The 24,310-nt window shown below is 34.8% G+C and overlaps 1 protein-coding gene and 1 pseudogene across 2 annotated transcripts in view; one reads left to right on the plus strand and one right to left on the minus strand.

Annotated features, from left to right (window-relative positions):
* PRKACB (protein kinase cAMP-activated catalytic subunit beta) overlaps nucleotides 1–24,310 on the minus strand; it is a 128,539-nt gene that overhangs the window by 8,228 nt on the left and 96,001 nt on the right. For both annotated transcript variants that reach the window (XM_047082653.1, XM_047082652.1), the window contains exons 4-8: nucleotides 20,243–20,341; nucleotides 19,184–19,266; nucleotides 15,903–16,029; nucleotides 14,854–14,949; nucleotides 11,216–11,338 (exon numbers count right to left, since the gene is read on the minus strand). In XM_047082653.1, coding sequence (XP_046938609.1) covers nucleotides 11,216–11,338; nucleotides 14,854–14,949; nucleotides 15,903–16,029; nucleotides 19,184–19,266; nucleotides 20,243–20,341 — 528 coding nt within the window. The remainder of the gene's footprint in view (nucleotides 1–11,215; nucleotides 11,339–14,853; nucleotides 14,950–15,902; nucleotides 16,030–19,183; nucleotides 19,267–20,242; nucleotides 20,342–24,310) is intronic.
* On the plus strand, nucleotides 8,224–8,393 carry LOC124516669 (uncharacterized; annotated as a pseudogene).

Raw genomic sequence — 24,310 nt, forward strand, 5'->3', positions numbered from 1 at the left:
CCAGAGGAAAACTAAAATTTGTGTCCAACAACCAAGGACTATTTGAAGGTTGAATAGCTAATGACCCAACAGGATTTGGGATCAACTCAAATAAATCAGCAACTGAAAGCCTCATTTTTGCAAAGCCCGTATTACCACAGAGTATAAGAGGGTTTATGTTCCAAAAAAGAAAAAAAAAAAAGGCACACGAATTGCTCCTTCTTTAGTTTTTACTTCCAAAAGTAACATTTTATTAATATAATGGCTTATTAGAAGTTAGGCACTGTGCTAAACTTTATGTGCACTGGTTCATAACCTAACATTACGGTAAACATGATTATTATCTCCATTTACAGGTGATACAATTGAAAGTGACACCAAGTAAGTAATCTGCCTAAGATTACAGAGCTAATAAGTGGTAGAGCTATCATCCCAAACCAGGTACTCTTGGCTCTGGAGTATATATCCTTAATTATTCTATACTGTTTTTCATGATTCAATAACCTGAAAAGAGTTATTGTCAGGACACTTCTAAAAGACTGAAATTTTCATCTTAAAAATATTTGCTGCACATTTCCTCATTTATCCCAGTTGGAGTAGAAACTAGAGAATATGGGGTATTCAAAAGGCATAGTGTCTAAAAATAACATGACTTATTTTTATAGTGGTTATATTCCAACTTTGCTTAGATTCCAAAGAAGTAGCTTATATGAAGTAGAGCTGTCTTTGTTTAGAATAGAGTCCGCATGAACTGTTCAACGTAATGTGCCAGTTATTCTCCCTTTCGTGATGTTTGGAATGGTAGACAATAATGTACTACATATACATTATATTCTGGGGGTGCCTGTGTGGCTCAGTTAGTTAAGCGTCCAACTCTTGGTTTTGGCTCAGGTCATGAACTCATGGTTTGTGAGTTCAAGCCCCCATCAGGCTCTGTGCTTGCAGCCTGGACCCTGTTTGGGGTCTCTCTCCCTCTCTCTCCTCCTCCCCTTGCTCACGCTCCCTCTCCCTCTCTCTCTTTCTCTCTCTCAAAAAGAATTAAATAAACTTAAAAAATATTATCTTCTGAGGGGTGCTTGGGTGGCTCAGTTGGTTAAGCGTCGGACTTCAGCTCAGCTCATGACCTCATGATTCGTGGGTTCGAGCCCCACGTCGGACTCTGTGCTAACAGCTCAGAGCCTGGAGCCTGCTTTGGATTCTGTGTCTTCCTCTCTCTCTGCCCCTCCCCCACTCACACTCTGTCTCTCAAAAATAAACATCAAAAAATTGTTTTTAAATTATCTTCTGAATTCAGGTAATGTGCAATAGAGTGCCTAAAGAATATACACACCTAAATAGAGTAGATCTTTATTTTGGAATGCAGATAAAGCGTTGGTCTTGGATTAATGTGCATATGTATCTTTGTAATCTTTAGAACAGTGATTCTCAAATGGGGAGCTATAGAGAAGGGGCTTATGATGGTAGACATTGGCATTTGGAAAACTTATCATATGACAGACATATCCTCTTCACCTCCGTATCACAAGTCTTCTTCCCCAGAGATTCTGACAGGTAGCCCACCTCACGTAGTAGGCATGTTAATGATGTTAATGATGAGAATCTGTCATATCCTTTAAGTATACTGAAGGAGAAATAATGAGAATCATTGTGAAAGCATTTTTTCCATGACTGTTCTGAAATGTAATCAGAAATGTAGTTTCTTTGTTGATTTGACCTTCCAAAGAGCCATGTTGATTCATCAAATTGAAATTAGCAAAAACGAGAAAATGACTTAAACACAATTACGTTTCAGATGCAAGACTTTACTTATGGCATGTTAACTTGGAAACACCAACGGTTTCTATCATGGGAAGCATGATAATTTTTCCTTCAAAACTGTATTAAGAAGAGTATTATTTCTATTATTATTATTGATTATAACTGCTGTAAAAATTGAAATCAGAATCCTAGAATATTGGAGCAAGGGAAGTCTTAGTTTAATTTAATCCAAATCTTCATTTTAAGATAAGGAAACCAAGCTCCAGTGAGACTACCAACTCAGTCAGTTTCATTGTTGGGAAAATAACTGAATCCTCCTGACTCCTACGTCTCTCTGATAGTCCATTATGGGGCAAACAATGTGAAAGTAGCTGTAAAGAGCCAGATGTGGAAAAGAAAAAGTCTGGACCCATTAAACCATTAGATCTGAGAGATAAGATTATTGCAAACTGGCATTATTTAACATGAAAGAGGTGTTTGTGCAATATACACTTCCTAGAGTGTTTATTTGATCTTTTTTGCCCGATATTTCCTGTTTAGAATGCTTTAACAACGGTTAGGGACTAAGTTACTTCTGAGTTTCCTAATCTATTCATGAGAATAAATCTATTTCTACAACGAGGTATAGACATCAGAACAAGCTTTTGACATATAGTGTGTATCAAAAAGTTTGTGACAACTAAAAAAATACATGTTTAGAACACACAGGTGACCACCTGAGTCAGTATCTCTGAGAGTGAGTGTCCACTTCATGAGAGCTTCATGAAAGCAGAGACCATAACTAATTTACTGTATCCAGCACTGTCTGGCATATAATATGAGCTCAATGAATATTACATGAATGCATGAATTCACATCTGACAAATAATGATCAAACACCTTCCATGTGTTAGGCACCAATGTGCTTGGCATATAGTAGTAAACAAAATAAGCAAACAGTCCTACCTACAGAGTTTACATCCTAGTGAGGAAGAGAGATGATAGATGATAATTTAGCAACAAGAGCGATCCTTTTTTTTTTTTTTTAAATGTTTATTTATTTTTGAGACAGAGAGAGACAGACAGAGCATGAACGGGGGAGGGTCAGAGAGAGAACCCGACGCGGGGCTCGAACTCACGGACCGCGAGATCGTGACCTGAGCCTAAGTCGGACGCTTAACCGACTGAGCCACCCAGGCGCCCCCGAGAGCGATCCTTTACAAATGTTGTCATCCTATCGCACCTCACAAAGTCTTACATTGTAAGGTCTTTGATGTTTACTCTGAAGAAAATGGGGAACCACTGCAAGCTTCTGGAAGGAGTAACGGATCTAATTTAACATTTTTCAAGAACCACTCTAGTGACTCAGAAGAGAGCAATATCAGTGGAGGTGGCAAGAAGTGGTTGAATTCTGTGTGTATGCTAAAGATAGGTAAAGATAGAGTCAAAATGGTTTTCCTGTGCTTTAGATATGGAGTGAGGACTCCAGAGTATGTTCGCCTGAGTAACTGAAAGGATGGTGTTGCCATCAACTGAGACGGGAAGAGCAGTGGGAGGAACAGATTTGCCAGGGAAAACAAAAATCTGTTAGTTTTAGACAGATTGAATTTAAGATATGTATTGAATACCTGAATGGAGATCTCAGGTAAGAAGTTGGCTACAAGGGTCTGCAACCCAAGAGTCAGGTATGGACTGAAAAAGTGAATTTGGAAATCGTCAGTTGGCATTTACAGTCATGAAACTGGATGAATCCACCAATGGAGGAAGTGCAGAGGAAGAAGAGGACCAAGGCAAGGAGGATCAACAAGGAGAGACCAATAATGCAGAATAAAACTAAGATTGTGAAGAGTTACTGAAGCTAAGTGAACAAATAATAAATGAACCACTGAACTAAATTCAATTTCTGGCTTTGCCACAAACTACCTTTTATCTTTGGGCAATTCTGAGTCTTGATTTGCCTACATATAGCATAAGGGAGTTAAACTGAATAAAGTTGAACATTCTTACTATCTCAAAAGTCCCACCAGCCTATCACTTCAATAGAAAGAGTACCTGGGTTCTATTCCCAGCTCCAGTTACATACATTCCCTATGCGTTAGGGCAAACTCTTTCACCTTTCTGGTCTCTATAAAATGATGAATAGCCTCAGGTGTGAAAAAAATTAGTTAATTTTTATGAAACTGATGCAAGGCACTAATTCAATACATTTTTAATTTTTTCAATTTTTCTGTTAGAATAATATTTTAGTGATCTGAAGCTGACTTTTGAATCAAAGAAGGAACTTGGAAGGCAACAATATCTATCATTAGATATCTAGACTAGTCTGTGCTAGAAACATCGTTTGGAGGATGCAAGAAGTTCCTTCTTGTTTCATGCTCCACCTGTTCATTTATAGAAAAAGCACTTTCTTCTTTTCTTTTGGTACTTAAATTTGGTAGAGTGAGGGAGAAAAAGGACAACTATGACCCTGTTTTATAAGGACAGCATTGTAATTATAGCTGATACCTTAAATAACTTCATCAAATTTCATTATGTAATATGTTAAACCAACTAAGAAATTCACATCTGAATTCACTCAATAGAACATTGATTCTGTTTTCCGCACTAGTTATACATTTTTTTAAAGTCTATTTATTTGGAGAGAGAAGAGAGAGAGAGAGAGAGCAAGCGCATGAGTAGGGGAGAGAGAATCCTCAGCAGGCTCTGCAATGTCAGTGCTAAAGCCTGACAGGCGGCTTGCACTCACAAACACAAGATCATGACCTGAACCTAAACCAAGAGTTGGCCACTTAACTAACTGAGCCACTCAGGCGCCCCTCAGCACCGGTTATAAAGTCTTGTACATTTTGGTTTTAGGAAAATTAGTATTTTCTAAAAATTAAGAGGAAGTTACATCCGTAAAGCAAATCTGATCATATTGTTACCATACCCATACCAGGGGATTTAAATTCACTAACTGCTTTACTTTTTTTTTTTTTTTTTTTTTAGCTTTAGAAATAAAATAAGACCAAAATCAAATTTGTCTATGCTCAGCTTAATCACAGAATTACAAAGTTGGTCTTTGAACAAGAAGGGAAAATTTTTACTGCTATTCTTCTACAAGTGACAGGGAGATGGTTTAACTAGTCACATTACTTTTTATACATTGAGATAAAATTTATTGGCTTAAATGACTCAAAAGAGTTTGCACCCAGCCAACAAACAATAATCTGTTAACTTCTGTCCACAAGCATGCTAGAATAAATTTTTAAAAGTTACCTTTCAAATTAAGTACAGTTTTTTTTTTTTTTTTTTAAGTTTGTTTATTTTGAGAGAGAGGGAGAGCATACAAGACCAGTGTAGGGGCAGAGAGGGAGAAAGAGAGAGAATCCCAAGCAGGCTCTGGGCTATCAGTGCAGAGCCTGATGCAGGGCTCGATCTCATGAATTGTGAGATCATGACCTGAGGCAAAATCAAGAGTCAGATGCTTAACTGACTGAACTACCCAGGTGGCCCAAATTAGGTGCAGTTCTAAGAAATCTGTATCCCAGTAACAAATTTATCTAGCAAAAATGACCACATACATTAGTAAATTTTTCAAAAGGCATAACAACTTTTCATACATTAAGCTTTCTATAGATATGGTACCAACCTCCACACTGGCTCAAAGGACCTGAGGAAACTTAACCAGCCTGGATCTTATATATAAAAAGAAAGATCTAGTACATTTAAAAAATACTTATAAATATTACTACCACAGGGGCACCTGGGTGCATCAGTCGGTTGAGCGTCCGACTCCGGCTCAGGTCATGATCTCACAGTCCATGAGTTCGAGCTCCGTGTCGGGCCCTGTGCTGACAGCTCGGAGCCTGGAGCCTGCTTCCGGTTCTGTGTCTCCCTCTCTCTCTGTCCCTCCCCCAATCATGCTCTGTCTCTCTCACTTTCAAAAATGAATAAATGTTAAAAAAAATTTTTTTTAAATAAATATTACTACCACAGCTGGGCTCTCTGATCTGTTCTCTTATTTATGCAGAAACAGTGGTAGTTACGATAAATCTAGACGGTTCCAGAGGACCATTACCTACCCAATCCTCATTCTTTCCCCTGCAAAACAAATTGCCATCATTTGCCCAAAAGACCGCTAAAGTAAGGACTGTCTCAAAGCAGCTATTAAGAATTTTAAATGACCACAGCAAAGTGTTAAAAAATGGCCTTGGTTTTAGGCAAATGGTAAAACTGCTTTTGAATTTTATGAAAATGACTACTGAGTTATCTAAGTTTCTTTAACTATAGCCACAGCCAAATAAAAGATGGCACCTTAATTTCCCCAAAAGCATTAACAATGGCATCTTAGAACAAGTACAGTAGTATTTCTGCCTATGTGTATGTTATTTAGGAAACAGAATAGTGCAGAAAAGAGCTAATATAGCAGGCTTGGGACTGTTACCTTTAAGGAAAGCCTGTTTTCAAGTTTAGCCTTGGGCAGGATCTGGCAATTGGCATGGTAACAGTTCTTCACACTGGTACGAAACTTTCCCTAAATAATATGAGTGGTTCGCTGTACCTAGATTGTTGGTACAAACAATATGGCTTATGCCAAACATCTACTTTGCTCTGTCAGTTTGGGATGTAGGTATGGGCTAGGTAGAGGGTGTATATGTGATCCCAATAAAATCCTTGGGCACTGAGTCTCTAATGAGCTTCCCTAGGAGACAACATTTACCCATGTTGTCACAATTTGTGCCTGGAGGAATTAAGTTCATCTCTTGTCACTCCACTAGGAGAAGACTCTTGAAAGTTTGTGCCTAGTTTCCTCTAGACGCTGCCCCATGAGCCTTTCCTTTTGCTGATTGTACTTACTATCTTTTCATTGTAAGGTATCTTATAATGAAGGTACTTGTTATAATATAAGGGCTTCATTTCTTGAGTATTGCTGTATGTTGAAGTCTTTGGGTCTTCCTAGCAAATCACCTAACCTGGGAATGGCTTTGGGGACCCTTGAGACAGAAAGGAATAGCTATTTGGCTGCTAATCAGTTACCCTTCATGTGAATATGAATTTCCTTTCAGGAAAAAATGAACTGACTCTTTGATCATTCTATATATATGTATGTTTACAACTTTATATTTTGTATAGTGTCTCCTTGTACATTTTTGGTGCTCATTAAAAGTGGAATAATTTTTGCTTTAAATATAATAGAGCTCAGGGGCACCTGGGTGGCGCAGTCGGTTAAGCGTCCGACTTCAGCCAGGTCACGATCTCGCGGTCCGTGAGTTCGAGCCCCGCGTCAAGCTCTGGGCTGATGGCTCAGAGCCTGGAGCCTGTTTCCGATTCTGTGTCTCCCTCTCTCTCTGCCCCTCCCCCGTTCATGCTCTGTCTCTCTCTGTCCCAAAAAAAATAAATAAACGTTGAAAAAAAAAATTAAAAAAAAAATAAATATAATAGAGCTCAGAAATTTTTTTTAAATTTCATAAGTCAAGGTCTCTAAAGTTATGGTTCCACAACAGCTGTTACTTGACTGCCTTATTCCAAGTATCATTTTTGAACATAATATTAACTTATATATTTCTCAGAGTGATGCAGTTAAATAGAGTTGCTGTAGGAACCATAACTGATTCTTATCATAGAGTATATGGCACTGAAGTATGGAATTTAAAGACTATATACAGAAACTCAGTATATATATTGCTAAGAAATGTCAAATTTAATGTGAAAATTATTAAGACTTTTCTGTCAACTGTGCATTTCTAAACCTGAACCTTGATATCACATGAATAATTTGACATTTAAAATACCACCTCCTCCGTTTTTAAAGGCAAAATATGTGTAGGAGAGAATCTAACAAGCTGATTGATCATCTTTCTATGCATTTAAAAATACCAACTTGAGTTAAAATATTGTAATAGAGAAAATACTTAGCAACCTAATTTTCAAATATGTGTATTTCAGTGAATTAATCACTTCATTAAATACATTTTATTTTAACTTTGATGTTACTGATACCTATAATCTATGGCTTCAGAATGGAGAGAGTAATCAATATAAAATGTTGCATAAAATGATAACACACTTTTAAAAAAATCAGCAAAAATAATTACGATTGAAACATATTTTAAATGATATATCATTCAAATCATTAAAGATTTTTAAATACAAATATAGGATTTGGAAGACCAAAATTTGAGTTTTAATGACTTGAACAATGAAAAAATTTAAATATTAGTTATTCTCCAATTTGGCTTTTATTTACTAACCAGAGAGATAATAACACTTGTAATGTGTTTGTCATGTGGATAGGGATACATTCCAGTTTGGCTTTGAGTGTTGAAACAGATGGTTTTACTGGGAATGGTGCATATGAATATGACTTTATGTTCACACAGTGTAAATCCTAGAGATCAGTTAGTACCAATATTCTGCTTCATGAGTTCTACTTTAAGAGCAAAGGGGAAAAAGGAAGAAAATAACTTTATTTCCAATATGGGACAAGATAATCTGGCACCTTTAGTTAAAAACAATAGTATACCAAGCTTTGCACCATGGCAGTATCGTAGCCAATGAGGTTTTTCCGAGGCGCGATTATTGCTAATTGAAAAACAATAGTATACCAAACATCCTATCATATTTCTAAATAAGTGAAGAAAGATATCAGATACTGTGATAAGATAAAATTTTATGTTGCCATTCTTCTAATAAGGTGACTAGGATTTAAACAGTTATGATTATAGAATATACACAGATTTAAATATTAATAATGGAGCCTGACTATTAAAGTTTGATATGAAATAAAAACATATTCATAAACAGGTAAACATTTTTTTTCCACATTGTGGAATGATTGGCTAGTGAAGGCCTATTCATACAGATGAAGATAGACTCATTTTAAACAAAGCCATTTTTCTAAATAAGGGAAATTTAGTTATGACAGCATCCTTGTCAGAGAGTTTTACTTCTTTTATAAAGCATAAGTGAAAGCAATGTAGAAGCTTTGTAATGACCTATAATTAAATTAGACATAGAATTTCTAATAACTATTAGTAGAATTTCTGCATCCTTGGTCTTTGCTGAACCCTTTGATAAAACCCTGAACCGTTTTATCTCCATACATACACCTGGGATAAAGTTTAGTTTATGAATTAGGCACAGTAAGAGATTAAAAACAATGAACAATTACAACAACATGCTGCAGTAGTAAAAGTTATGTGGGTGTGGTTTCTTTCTCTCTGTCCCCCTCTCAAACTATCTTACAGTACAGTACTCACCATTCTTGTGATGATGTGAGATGATAACAATGCCTATGTGATGACATGAAGTGAGGTGAATGACACAGGTGTTGTGCTGTAGTGGCCGGCTATTACTGACCTTCTGATGATGCCTCAGAAGGAGGATCGCCCGCTTTGGACTGCAGTTGACTGTAGGTCACTAAAACCGTAGACAAGGGTGGACTACTCTATGCTTCTTTCATTCAGTGATTTTAAAGTGTTTCAGTTCTCTCAACATTCTTCATATGACCTTTGGGTCATATTCTTTCTTGAGATTTTACATAATCACCTTTCAAATTCTTAAAAAACTTAATACCTGTCTTGTACACTACTTTTTCTTGATGTTTTGTTTATCTCAAGTTCTTTTACCATGCCTTTGATATTCTGCTGGATGAAAACAGTTACAAGGATAAGAAACCTGAGGCCTAGATACCCACAAATGTAACAAGGACAGCAGTGATACCTAATGACTTAAGTATTCCTTTCTGTCTTTCTGTATTACCTTGGTGTAAATCTTTCAACACCTAGCTTAGTTATCTTTAAGAAGTATTTAATTTTTATTTTTGACATAGTTGAAGTGTAAGTTCTTTAGTTAGTCCCCTAGTTTGTGAATACTGCCATAACATAAAACTTTCATAAAATGAAGGGAAATATAACTGAAAATCTTGTGATCCCTGTAGACTACGTATACACTATAAGATATGGAACAATACCGTGTTGAGATGTGGATTCTAGGGGGCTGGATAGACTCATTCTGTTGGTGTCTTGTCCTCACAGTCCAGCTGTGTGGCATCCATGATTTAAATTTGAATATTGGTAAAAAAGATAAATTACTACATTAGGGACATTCAGGTGATATAGGTGATATAAATTTTAAGTTCATGGAGCTGAGGGTCAGTTTTTACACTAAATGTAAAGTGTGAATCTGGCTGAGGTATAAAGAAATAGAGACTTTTCCCCTATGTCCTTCCAGATTCTCTAGGTTGATTAGGCAATTCTCTGCCTTAGACTAAGGTTACAAAATAGAAAAAAGTCAACTACATCACATCTCAGGGTACTGTTATGTCAAGATTGATGCTCTATTTCCTGGTCATATTCTAAATGGGGCTATGTGATCTAAAGAAAAAAGAAAGATAAACTAATGGGGTGTACCACATGTAGGAATAGGAAAAAGGAAAAAATGGGAAAATATCCCTTCCTATAAACTCTATCATAAATGTATAGAAGGTCTTTTTGGACTTTTTTAAAGCCTATTCTTTCTATGGTGGAAAGAATCAGACTCAACTCTATTAAAATTGACTGTAGTATTTTTTTTTAAGTTTTTTTGTTTGTTTGCTTGTTTATTTATTTATTTATTTATTTGAGAGAGAGAGAGAGAGAGAGAGAGAGAGACAGAGAGAGAGAAAATCCTAAGCAGGCTCCACGCTGTTAGCACAGAGCCCAATGCAGGGCTTGAACTCAAGAACCGCAAGATCATGACCTGAGCTGAAATCAAGAATTGGACGCTTAACCACTGAGCCACCCAGGCTCCCCGACTGTAGTATTTTTTTAAAAGTGTATGCTAAGGCAAGAATGAATGGTTTGTTTTGAGATACTTTTGGAAACAAAATTAGGGATTACAAAAGAAGGAAGGTTTATGGAGTAATTACAAAATGTAAAATACTATGATATAGTGAATCTACTCATGCTCAAAAAAAAGTTATTGCCATATTTGCTAAAGATCAATGGCAATTATAATCACAATCAACATGAACAATTATATAAATATCCTTTCTCTGAACTTCCATTTTAAAAGGCTTATCTATTTTGTATTTGCTTCCAATTTTGTGATGTTTGGCATAATTCAAACAAGCCTCTCCTGAAAAAACAAGGAGATACAAAAATAGCCCCTAAAACTTCTCTCTAAGGAGATACCCACATGAAATAACTAAGTAAGTAAAAATTTACTTACTTAGAGAAATATTGAGAATGACAGGTATGATCCTATATTTTATAAGTGATAAAAAAGAAAATTGCTTTATCTTTTTGCTAACTTGTTTGTAAAACTGCCTCATTTGCTTAAGAAACTTCAATGATTTAATGTTTATTTTGTTATCTTAAATGAATGCTAGATACAAAGACAGGAACTATGGATATTTTTGTATTCTTCCCAATTTAGGGTAATTATTCTGATGACATCAAATGGTTTTAATATACAAATCTTACATTTCATTATAGAAATAACAAGTAATAGAGGAATAATAAAATGTATTACTTACCTTTCCAGAAACAATCTTTTCATAAATCTGAATTGGTTGGTCTGCAAAGAATGGGGGGTATCCAGCTGCCATTTCATAGATTAACACTCCTAATGCCCACCAATCCACTGCCTTATTGTAGCCCTAAGATAAACCAGCAGCAAATATTAGTTATTACTTAATCTACCAGAAGGGAATGAAGTCATAGAGGATTTCAAAATGATCTTCAAGCATATGAAATTTGTTAAAGAGCAGTTGCTGCGCGGCTATTCAGGAGAGAATAAAAAATGAACAAAATGTATCAGATCACACTTGAATTAAACAGGGAGAATTTACAGATATTGGCTATATTCCAATTATATTGGAATTAGAAATATTATTAAATCTCGTTCCTAAAATCATTAAGAATATTGTAGACAATAAATATCCCCTAATTACTTGGGATAATTTAGTTGTTGCTCAACAATAGGAAGGGACTTGCTAAATTACTTTTTCAAGTCCATTCTTGGTCCATAACCTTATAAATCAGGTTTTCTAGAGCATTCATAGAAAGGCCAAAGGTTTTTAAACAAAATAGTAGATACTGGACTTCGTAGTAAACAGCAGAGTTGACTTCAAAATACTCTATATTGTTGACGTTAGGAGGGTGATTATACTAGGGGCATTCTCTTCCACTTCACAGGATCTTAATGAAAGCTACAAGTTTAATTTGGAGCCTAATAAATGTAAATATTTAAGTTTACTCTAGCTATCCTACTGTCTTCTCATCTCTAAAAGGTGTACAGAAAAGATAACTAATCCTTAAGGTTTTTGTAAGAACTTTATCAAATAAAAGGAAAAAATGTAAATAAAAGTACATTGTAAACCAAAGGTACAATTCTAAAGTTATTTTTGTTTTTTTTCCATACTAAACTTGCTAAAATTAAGAACTAGCAGTATTTGTAAGAAAATAAAAGTAAAATATTAACATGTTTATATAGTTTGTTATCAACTATGGTCAATGTCAGCTGGCACAAAAGATTATGGAAAAAAATTCAACCTGTTCACGGAGAGAAATGAACTGAGTTTTTGCCAGATCTGGTCTGCCCTCAAATTACCTTCACCACTCCCCACACTCCAAAGTTTTGTCAAAATTTTAGCTTTACAAATCATTTAATTTTCAAATTATTAGCTAAAATCTAATGTAGAGATTTTTTTCTGCTTCTGTATGTTTTTTTAAAGGGAGACTAGCATAAGATGAATAGCACTTTGTTTTGCTAATAGAAATGGGCATCAACTATGCTTTAATTCTTTTAAGTCACTAATAATGTCATTCATTATGATATTTTTAGTCTAGTGAAAGCACGTGATGTTGAGCTGGATCCTTTTACTAAGCTTTGGTTTCTATGTTGAGATTGTGTGCTAATATTTATAAAAAATATGCCAGATACTTTTAATACCCTAAGTATAGAGAATTAAAACAAATCAGTAAGAAAAACTAAATTAAAATAGATAAATGGGCAAAGGACATGAACTAATAACTCATACACACAGAAAAAACCCATCAAATGTCTGTAAAGCATTAAAAAAATCTAATAATCAAAGACATGAGACTTAAAATAATGAAATACCATTTATTGCCTATTAAACCAGTAATTATTTTATTTATTTGTTTGTTTATTTAAAAGTTTGTTTATTTTGAGAGAGAGAGAGAGAGAGCAGGGGGAAAAGAGGGAGTAGTGTGAGGGAGAGAGAGAATCCCAAGCAGGCTCCGTACCCTCAGTGCAGAGCCTGATGTGGGGCTCAAACTCATGAACCTTGAGATAATGACCTGAGCTAAAATCAAGAGTCGGATGCTTAACTGACTGAGGCACCCAAGTGCCCCATTAGTAATTATTCTGAAACTACAAATATCTAATGCTGGATACAGTGTGATGAAGTAGTAGGAGTATAAAATGTTACAATCTTTTTGGAAAGCACTTTGGCAGTATTTATTGAGAGACTTAAAAATGTTCATACCCTTTGTCCCAGTAATTCTACGTCTGGGAATCTGTCCTGAAAAAATAATTTGAAATGCAGAAAAAGCTTTATGTATAAAATATTTATGTTTATCACAGTTATTTATAATAGCAAAAAAAAAGAAAAAGAAAAAGGAAAAAGGAATGACTTGAATATTTAGCAATAGAAGAATGGCAAAATACTTTATGATAACATTTCAAATAAGCCATTAGAATGTTTGCGTGCTTGTTAGCATTCAAGTGAAAAAAGCTGAATACAAACTGTACATTCACTATATCTCAACTATGATAACATGTACAGAAAAATATATTGAAAAAGGCTACCTTGGGGCACCTGGGTGGCTCAGTCGGTTAAGTGTCCAACTCTTGATCTTGGGTCAAGTCATGATCTCACAGTTCATGAGTTCAAGCTCACGTGGGGCTCTGTACTGATGGTGCAGAGCCTACTTTAGATTCTGTCTCTCCTTTCTGCCCCTCCCCTGCTTGTGCTCTTTCTCAAAAAAATAAATACATAAACTTAAAAAAATTACTTTTAAAAAAAAGCTACCTCTGGGTAGTGAGATTATAAGTTTTTTTGGTTGTTTCTTTTGATTTTTCTGCATTTTCCAAATTTTGTAAATGAACATCTATTACTTTTATAATATATATGCATTTTTTAAAGTTCTGGTGCTTATTCTGTCATCATTATTTGGTAGGTGTACTTACAAAAGAAATGTGTTAACAGCAATGATATTTAGGTTATAAAAGACTAAAAAGTTATAGATGATTTAAATTATAAAGTTGAGAGGAAAGCTGAATGAGATCATTTATTTTATTCTTATTATATAGTTATTTATAGTTTTTCAGGTTGTAACTATCAAGGCATGTGTGTCATCCCTTTCTCTTTCATTGTTCCTGTTTGTGCTCAGTTATTGTTAATTTTTCCTTTCTAGCTGTTTCCACCTAGGGATGGCAGTGGAACGGAGAACAGAATGGAACCATCCTTTTAGGTATGACTATAGACTTCTCTTACCATATTTTCACTGTTTTGAAAAGTAGAACAATCCTCAACAGACTATCAACAACTGTCTTTCAAAACATGGACTTTTTTTTCTTTTTATTACATCTATATGAGATGATGTATGTTAATTAAACCTATTGTGGTCATCTATCCCACAGTCTATGTAAATCAAACCATTACACTGTATGCCTTCTACCTAGACAGTTAGGTCTGGCAGTTACTTCTCAGTAAGACTGGAAGAAAAAAATATGGATCTCGAGATCAGATTTATTCACGTTAATTTTTTTTGAAGTATAGTTGACATACAATATCCTATTACTTGCAGGTGTACAACATAGTGATTCAACATTTTATATACATGGTGAAATGATTACTATGACAAATCTAGTTACCATAGGCCACAATACAAAGTTATTACAATATCATTGACTATTTTCCCTATGTTCTACCATACTATTTCTCTTAGATCCAGAGTTAAAATTGAGAGGTTACTGAGTAAGTGGTAGACTGCCAGTAATTATTATTTAGTAATCAAACAGACATAAATTCATAATTTAGATTAAGTAAAAATGTAATACTAGATCAGTAAACTGTTTTTATAAAAGTCCACAGTGATGCATGCCTTATATTTTTACTCTTACATAATGACATTATAAATATACCTTGCTAAGGATTATCTCTGGAGCCAAATATTCTGGAGTGCCACATAATGTCCAAGTTCTGCCTTTAACTCTTTTGGCAAACCCAAAGTCTGTGACCTATGAAAGAAAAAAAAATTTGTGAATATTCATTATTTCACAATAAATGTATTTGTTGCACCTCAGTTCAAAGTTAAAAATCAGGGTTAAAATTAAAACCATGAAAAAAAATTAAGTCAGTGTAACTGAGACCAATCCATGCAGGCCACTATTAGTGAATGAAGGTTCACTCTGGAGAGCCTTTTCCTGACTCAAAAAAATAAACACACACAAAATGGTAAAAGTAAATGCTTTTAACAAAAATGAAGCAATGCTAGAAGTATTTCTTGAGTCCAAGCATGTGCTCTGCCATTAGTTACATCATTGGCAATACAAAAGTATCAACAGGAGAACCTATTGATAAGTGTGTAAAAAGGGATGTTCTCGTCTATTCACAGAAGTGGAAATAAAACACTCCCACCAGTTCCATATTGGTAGCCAGGGCTCCTTTGGCTGCTGCTGTTAAAGAGCACAGACTCTGGGGACAGCTGGGTTCAAATTCTGACTACCATTTACTGCCTGTGTGATTTGCTGTGCCTTAGTTCTGTTAGCCTCAAAATGAGGGTAACAGCATACTTATGCTTTATAAGGTTATCAGGACAAAAAAAGATGATACATGTAAAACACTCGGAATGATGCCTGGCACTAAATGAGAGCTCACAAATTTAGCTATTCTATGTATTTCTGTACGTAGGAGCCTATGTTCATTCAATTCACAACTGCAGACTATGGGAGGTATAAACAGGTTCTATTCTTGATGGGATTTTTGGTCTCTGCAATAGTGGCAGAACCGTGAGCTCATTTAAGCTATTAGGAAGATTGTTAAGCTCTCCCATATGCCAGACATGATGCTAAGCTGTTAGGAAGAAATAACTGTCTCACTCAAAGAAAAAACATCCAATATTGGTAGTTGAGGTTAAATACATACAACTTTTACCTAGTAATACATTATATATAATGTGTTCAAGTCATACCTGGATATAACCTTGGTGGTCAATTAAGAGATTTTCAGGTTTTAGATCTCTGTAGATGAGGTCTAGTGAATGGAGGTACTCGAATGTTAGCACTATCTGAGCTGCATAGAACCGTGCATGGGGTTCACTGCGAAGAAAAAGAAAACACTGAATTTCTGTAAAATGGGTTAACACACGGTAATTAGTAGATTATGGAAAAAATTAATATAGGGTAGAAATATTTTGGAAGCAAATTTTTTTTTCTTTTAAACATTTAAGAATCTTGTTAGTTTCTGAATATCTACTAAACCTCTGAACTATCTTCAGATAATAGTACTTTAATATGCTTATGGGGCAGCATACATTGAAGAAAAATATAACTCTAAAACAGTCATCTTATTTTAAATTCTTATCGGCCATATTAGAGGCTATTGATGCCTTTATAATTATGTCTCACTTTGAGAATGATTGAAAAGCAAACATGTCAATACGTGGTCTATCAGGCCATTGATAAGCTCCATGTACCTGTCTCATAAATTTCAAGTGCTTAAAGAATTTCACTACACAGAAGTTGTTTAACTGCATTAATCTGCAGACTGATGCCATTTGACCCAGACTATTCCTATTACAAAAACAATATATTCTCATTATTAAAAAAGCATAAAAAATATAGATGGAGGATAAAGAGCTCCCGTAATCCTATCCAGAAAGCATAGATACAATCATGGTGTCTGAATTTCCAAATCTTCTAGTATGCATGTTTACACAGATATATAAACACAGGGGTAATCTGTATGTTTGTGTAAACATGTACAGTTCTTGTATGCACAGATTAGATCAATTGACAGATCAGTGTCATGTTGATGCCACATTCAGAGCATTACTCCAAAGGATGTACTGATTTTCTAGTTTGAGTTTCTCTTTCATCTTGTAGTGTACACAATGAATTCTGTTAACTGGCCTGATAAACTGCAATGACTTTCAGATTTATGTCCTCAATGAATAACATGAACTATGAATAGAACTTCCCTCAAGATGGCTGGCATGAATTTGATCTCATAGCACCAGAAATAGAAATTCCAAAAAAGATTATATATGCTGCTCCTTTTGCTTGTCACTCTATTTCCTAGGTTCTAGCCTAATACATATCAGGTGCTCAGTAAATATTTGTTGAATAAATTAATATGTAAAGAAACAAACTTTGGGGGAGAATATTTTATAATACCATTACAGTTTCAGCCCCATCTCAAAACCATAAATTCTATGACAAGAAACAGGGGAACATTTTAAGGGGAGACTGGAAGAATCATCCTGGTCATTGAAATATCCCTAACTTTGGAAACATTTGACCTGGAAGGCCCCTCCAATTTTCTCCATGCATCTATAAATACAAGATGCACTTAGCATCTTATAAATAGACATAAATTTATCATCACAAATATAAGATGTACTAAGCATTTTATATTTATTTCCACACACTGATATTTGATTGGAGGAACACAAACATTACATAGATCTGTGATCCAATTGTTGAAAGATGAAAGCAAAATATTCTATTGGAAGACTTAATGCCGAAGCAGCTTTAAGTCTAGACAGTTGCTATTTAAGTAGAGAATCATAATGACTGCCCTGATTCTGATTAAAGCCATGCTCAATAATAACTCAATATTCTTCTTGTCTTAAAGTTCCTAGGATAGGAGTTAACAACTTGTCAAGTGTACGTGTAGTATGAGTGAAAAGTTAGAAAAGACAGTGTGTCTCAATAGTGAATTATTGCAATCAACTCGCTTTCCTCCTAGTACCAAGTCAAGTATTAAAGAAATAGGAGTGTGGGTAGTTGCAAAGGAAAGAAGTTAGTAATGATAGAGAATGGAAAAAATATTTTTTGAAGATAGGTTTAGGTGTAATGCTTCAGTGTAAAACTTTGAATTATCAAGGGCAATCTGAGGATGCTGGGCCTGCATGGACAAGGGTAGTAGAAGAGAGGACAACAGGAGGTAAAAGGAAATCATTAAAGATAAACAGAAGTTGCTTTGCATCAGCACAGTGCCTGACACGTATTAGGTGCCTTACCATATCAGCTCAATAAGTGAATTTTGGCGTAGGCCTCAGGTAACTAAGTAACTCTAATGTTGGCTCATAACTGAATACGATCTTGTATTATGATCTGAGTCTATCATCATCTCTTTCTGAATCGGATTATCATCATCAGCCAGTTTGCACTCCTGTACGTGCTTTCAGCATACCAGCTCATAATGTGCTAAATGAAGCTGGACGTGCATTCTTTCAGTGATTACTAATGAACAGTAGTAGCTTACAAATTATTACACAGAGGTAAAGTTAACAGAATTTATAACCTGTTTTAAAAAAATTTTTTAACGTTTATTTTTGAGACAGAGAGCATGAATGGGGGAGGGGCAGAGAGAGAGGGAGACACAGAATCCGAAGCAGGCTCCAGGCTCTGAGCCATCAGCCCAGAGCCCGACGCGGGGCTCGAACTCACGGACCGCGAGATCGTGACCTGAGTTGAAGTTGGACACTTAACCGACTGAGCCACCCAGGAGCCCCAATATAACCTGTTTTAAAAACTGTGTGGCCTTGTTAGCAATAACCTAATAAGGTACAAACTCTTTTTATTTTTAAATATTATTTATTTTTGAGAGAGAGAGATAGAGAGAGAGAGAAGCGGGGGAGGGGCAGGGAGAGAGGGAGACACAGAATCTGAAGCAGGCTCCAGGTTCCAAGCTGTCAGCACAGAGCCCAACACTGGGCTCGAACTCACCAACCATGAGATCATGACCTGAGCCGAAGCTAGACGCTTAACTAACTGCCACCCAGGCGCCCCAAGGTACAAACTCTTTTAAAATTACGTATGTATTTTTAAAATTCAACAAAAACTTTAAGGAGAATTAAATTTGTGCAAAATGAACTTCTTAATCACATCACTATGATGCCATTATTATCTTTTCCATTTATTCCTTTCTTCATCTTTACAAAAACCTCTTCCCCAGAGTTGTAGTATTAATATTTGTTCAATAAGTACTAGTATGTTTAAATTCAATTTTTGCATCTTCTGAAAATCCTCCAAATAATGGATCTTCACAATATCTACTAATGGTAGAATATTTACATGGCTATCATGGTGCTTTTATTTGATTTTTAAAACTCAGTAGGGTGTGGCCTCTTATGAATGTTTCCATGTAATTTTTCATATAGCTAACATATTACTAAATGAAATGAAATAAATTTTTAGCATTGACAATAACTTAAAAAAGATCTGAGGAGGATAAAGTATTAGTTACCTGAACCTTCCAATTCTTCTTAGATGTGAAAACATTTCACCCCCAGGGACATATTCCATAACCATGTATAAATTAGAATTATCCTATGAACAAATAAACCAAGATTATTTCAAGGAAATATTTAAAGATGACACCATGTTCAATTAGAAAAATACAAATTAAAAAACCCGAGAGATTACTAACATTGGGAAAGACAATAAATGGAATACGCTCTAATTTTTCTTCAGTGGGGAATTCATTCCCCACCCCCAGCCAAAGTATTCTTGCCACAAATTAGTCTGGGATATTTGCTGTTCCTGTTCTTGCAGGGAACCCTAACTTTTGAACAATTAAACACTGCAGCCGTGACTTAATACTATAGTGGATGCAAAAGAATAACAGTTAAAACAACAATTTGAAAAAGTAAGAATGTTTACATTTTATGTACTAAACTACATCAGAGAGATGAATGATTTTTAATATCATCCTAAACCTACAGGTGTTCATCTGATTTAAAGAATAACGGAGGAAAAGGGAAAAGGTTAAAATGTTTCATATGAACTAAGACTACGAGATGCCAAGTGTCATTCTAAAGAGTTGAAAAGCTATCAATTTAAAGAATAAATCTTGTTCAACTTTATGAGAACATTGAGGGAGGGCCAAAGACTGTTCTGCCTTACATAAACGGAAAGACTAGAACACAAATTACTAAGGAAAAGAGGATGGTAAGACTGTGTCAGAAAAGGTTCAAGAGAAAAGGAAGTTAGGTGGGCGTATTCATTTGCAAGATTGTAAGAACTGCTTAATAAGATATTACTATGGATTTTGATAAATGGAAATATTTGAATTTATAATAGCATCTCATGAAAAATTACACATTACCTTTAAAATTTTCCCTAGGGAAAGCCAAAACCTTTTCAAATATGAACATAAATGTATAAACATAAAATCTAAATATATTACTTTTTTATTTATTCATATTCTCCACGTTTATCATATGGCTCAGAATCCTATCACAGTTTCATATTTTAAAAAATATGTGAGGGTAAAATTATTTTATTTGAATATTGTAAAATCTACCTTAAAAGAATACTCCAGTCGAACAAGAAAAGGAAAATTCACCGCCTGTAATATTCTTTTCTCATTCAAAGTATGCTCTATTTGCTTCAGTTTAACAACCTGTAATTGAGAGATAAATATATTTAATGTACTTGAACAGAATTTAAAATTTACTATAATTTTAAAAGAATAAAACATAAATAAAATGCTTACCATATAACGAGCTTGGATAAGCAAAATCACTAAGTTGGATAAGGGTATGATAACAACCAATAACTAGGTTTTTATCAGATTCAAATGAAACACCTAGCAGAGGATTTAAAATTTGGTCTTAAGAAGGGCAACTATGATTTTCAGTCAAGAAGCAAGAGCTAAGAAGTAGTACATTACTTAAAAGAAATAATACATAACTGAAAAGAAATTAGTATGTGAAAATACTCAGCTCCTAATTAGTTACAGTCACAAATCACTGCAATAGGTAGGTATTGATTTTCAATCTTCAGAAGATCAGCAAGGAAATTAAGAATTGAAGGAAAGCCAATAATTGAAAAACACTTTCAATTCAAACTGGGTAAAAATGAACAATCTGTTCATTTCCTAATACCTGAATAAATAGAAGATTAAATTCTAAAAAATCAATTTGTGCAGCACAGGAGAGCACACACAAAATATGGGCAAAAGACCAACTATATCTTTATAGCAAATAGGTTATTTAGGATTAATCAAGCTTCTTCTGGATTGTCTACTCAATCAAATACATAGCAGCAGGGGAAAGTGACTTATTTTGACTTCACAAAGACTGTGCTTCTATCCCACATGTGATTCTATTTTTAATTTAAGAAAAGGTGACCTTAGGGAGATATAAATACTTGTCTGGTGTATGTATAAGTCATTAGCAGCTGGCAGTCTTTCTTGCTAGAAGCTTACCGTCAGTGTGGGGCAGTCACCGAATTCAAGAAGTTGAACATAGGCAAAGTCAAGTTACCATCCAGTTATTAGTATATACAATTATAGTATAAAAATAGTAGTGAGCAAAGAATACTTGACTGAGAGTCAAAAGATCTGTATTCTAATCTAGGCCTTCTCATCCAGCAGTTTTGTGGCTTTTGGAGATGTTATTTCAGCTCTTAGGATCTCAGGTTTGTTTTGTTTTGTTTTTGATGTAATATGAAGTGGTTGGACCATTGCTGTCTAAATTCTAACTAGTCACAGAACTAATTAGTCCATACTTATCATAACAAATTATGTAACATTGGCTCGAGAATTACTATTGCTTTGTATTTACTTTTAAAAAAATAGGCTTTTTTTTTTTTTAAGCAGTTTCAGGTTCACGGTAGAATTGGGCAGAAGATACAGAGATTTTCCATATTCCTCCTATCCCCACACACGCATAGCTTCCCCCACTAGCAACATCTTCCCAACCCCACCCCCTGCACACAGGTGTGTGGTATATTTGTTACAAGTGATGAACCTACATTGACACATTTTTTTTTTTTTTACACTGGCATCTTTATCACCCAGTGTCCATAGTTTACACTAGGGTTTACTTGTACTGCCCTAAAATTTCTGTGTTCCACTTATTCATCCCTTTCTCCCTACTAATCCCAGGCAATCACTGATCTTTTTACTGTCTCCATAGTTTTGTCTTTTCCAAAATGTCATATAGTTGGAATCATACAGTATACAGCCTTTTCAGATTGGCTTCTTTCACTTAATAATATGCATTTAAAGTTCTTCATGTCTTTTCATGGCTTGATAGCTCATTTCTTTTGAGCATTGAATAGCAGAAGGTACATCCATTGTCTAGATGTATCACCTTGTTTACTTTTGTATATTATGATCTAGCAGATTTTTAGTTAGGTATTGACAATGCACTTCCTTTGAAATAAGCAATAAAAATTGCAGTAGAGAGGCTTTCTGCATTATAGCCCTAAGCCAACCATGTGTATGTAGGGCATAACAATTAAAAATAGAAATGAATCCATGATATATGAAGTGGCAAAGCATAAATGCTTAGTTAATTTTTAAGTTAATTTAAAAAATTAACTAATTAAAATCTAATTTACTTTTAAGTGTGTGTATTACTACATATGAAGCCTAATAATGCAATCAAGATAAAGACAAGAAAATGTCTACCTTAATGCTGCATAAAATCTATTTGCAAGTATGGTGTATGAATATGTGAATATTAATAAGTGAATAATTGCCAAATGAGAGTTATGGGTTGTAAGTATTTAGACAAGAAAATGTTTATGTTAGGCCTAGTACATCATCTTTTTAAGTTCCAGATTATTCATCTATAAAACACGGATAATAATACCTACTTTAAAAGTGGCTCTGAGAATGCATGTGAAGTGATTAACATGGTGCCTGGCACAAAGTGAAAGCTCAAAAGATGCCAATTGCTATTATAGCCTATTAAAAAGGGTAGGAGTTCAGCAGGGCCTTATAGATGAATAGATGACAAAGGTTAGGAAAAGATAGAGGAAACAGCACAGGGTTAATATCCAGAACCATTACCTGAAGGGGTAAATACACAAAGGTAAGTGCGAGTGCTAGTTTCATTTGACAATAGCTTAGGACAGTGCTTCTCAAGATTTGGTAGTGAAATACCACTAAATGGCAGAGAAAAGTTAATAAGTAACCCTGGGGGGTTAGTCCATGTTCTACTTTGAAAATACATATAAAATTTATATTTACTTCTTAATATTTCTGTTGGCTTAAATATGTATATTTAAAAGCATTTATAAATGATTACTTATCAGCTGATTTATTTTTTTCACCAAATACTTGAGGAGTTATTAATAAGGAAGATGGGGTATCTGTCATCACATGCTCCCCTGTCCCACCCAGCATGGCACTGTATACTTCTGAGGGTCAAGTTTCAATGAGAGAAGTAGCAAATAGAGGACATATAGGGGAAGAGTGTGAAATAAGACTATGGTAGAATATGGAAGAAAGTTATGAAGGGTTGGAAGTAGACTGCAGGGTTCTATTTTTATTTAATAAATATTAGGAAGATTTTTGATTGAGTAAATAAAATTATATGATACGGTGGGGCAACTGGGTGGCTCAGTCGGTTAGGCATCCAACTTCAGCTCAAGTCATGATCTCGCGGTTCGTGGGTTCGAGCCCCACATCAGGCTCTGAGCCCTGACAACTCGGAGCCTGGAGCCTGCCTTGGATTCTGTGGCTCCCTCTCTCTTTGCCCCTCCCGTGGCTCGCACTCTGTCTCTCTCTCCCTCAAAATAAATAAATGTTAAAATTTTTTTTAAAAGTTATATGATATGGTAGGAAAACTTTTCTGGCAGTGAGGAAGGTGAATTAATAGACGGTGAAAAGCCTGAGGTTGAGGAAATTAAGATGTTATTGTGAAAGCCCAGGTAATGTTAATAAGGGACCAAACTAGGTAGTGGTACTTTAGGGATAACAAATACATTTTAAAGGAAAAATAAACAAGGAGTATAGGCACAAAGATCAGACAACCCTAATCAAATTCTTGGTTTATCTTACTAGCCTGTTTGATTTTGGAAAATTTACTTAAATAGAAGGGTCACTGGCTTAAAAGGGAGATTAATATCACACAAAGCTGAGGAGATTCATTGATACAGTAAATATAAAGTACCTAGCAATGCTTGACACAATGTATAGAATGAAGAAATATGATTTTCCTTAATTCCTGCACTGATTTCCTTCCCCTCAACCCTTAAGACAGGAACAGCCAAAACTGAAAGGTTTGTGACATCATTAACAGAAAAAGTGACTATAGAGTGTATTATTTTATTACTCATCTTTGTCAAATTCAAATAAATAAACTTTAAAACATTCAGAGTATAAAATCTTTGTTTTAATTATGAATAAATCTAGAACACTGCCATAGCAGAAATAACTTAGAGTGGCAGCTATTCTTCTGCTATGATTTAACCATGAGGTAACTTTCTCAGTAATTTACTTAACAAGTCACCATCTTGCCAAAAAAAAAAAAAAAAGTTATTAAAAACATATTCCCTAAATACTTTAAACATAAAAATGGCACATTATGTAATCCTTGTAATACATTATGACTAAAGCATATTCTATTAATTCCTT

This window comes from Lynx rufus, unplaced genomic scaffold (genome assembly GCF_022079265.1).
Source record: "Lynx rufus isolate CCGP_SWC_20201006 ecotype Redwood Valley unplaced genomic scaffold, mLynRuf1.p SCAF_2, whole genome shotgun sequence".
NCBI classification, from domain to species: Eukaryota; Metazoa; Chordata; class Mammalia; order Carnivora; family Felidae; genus Lynx; species Lynx rufus.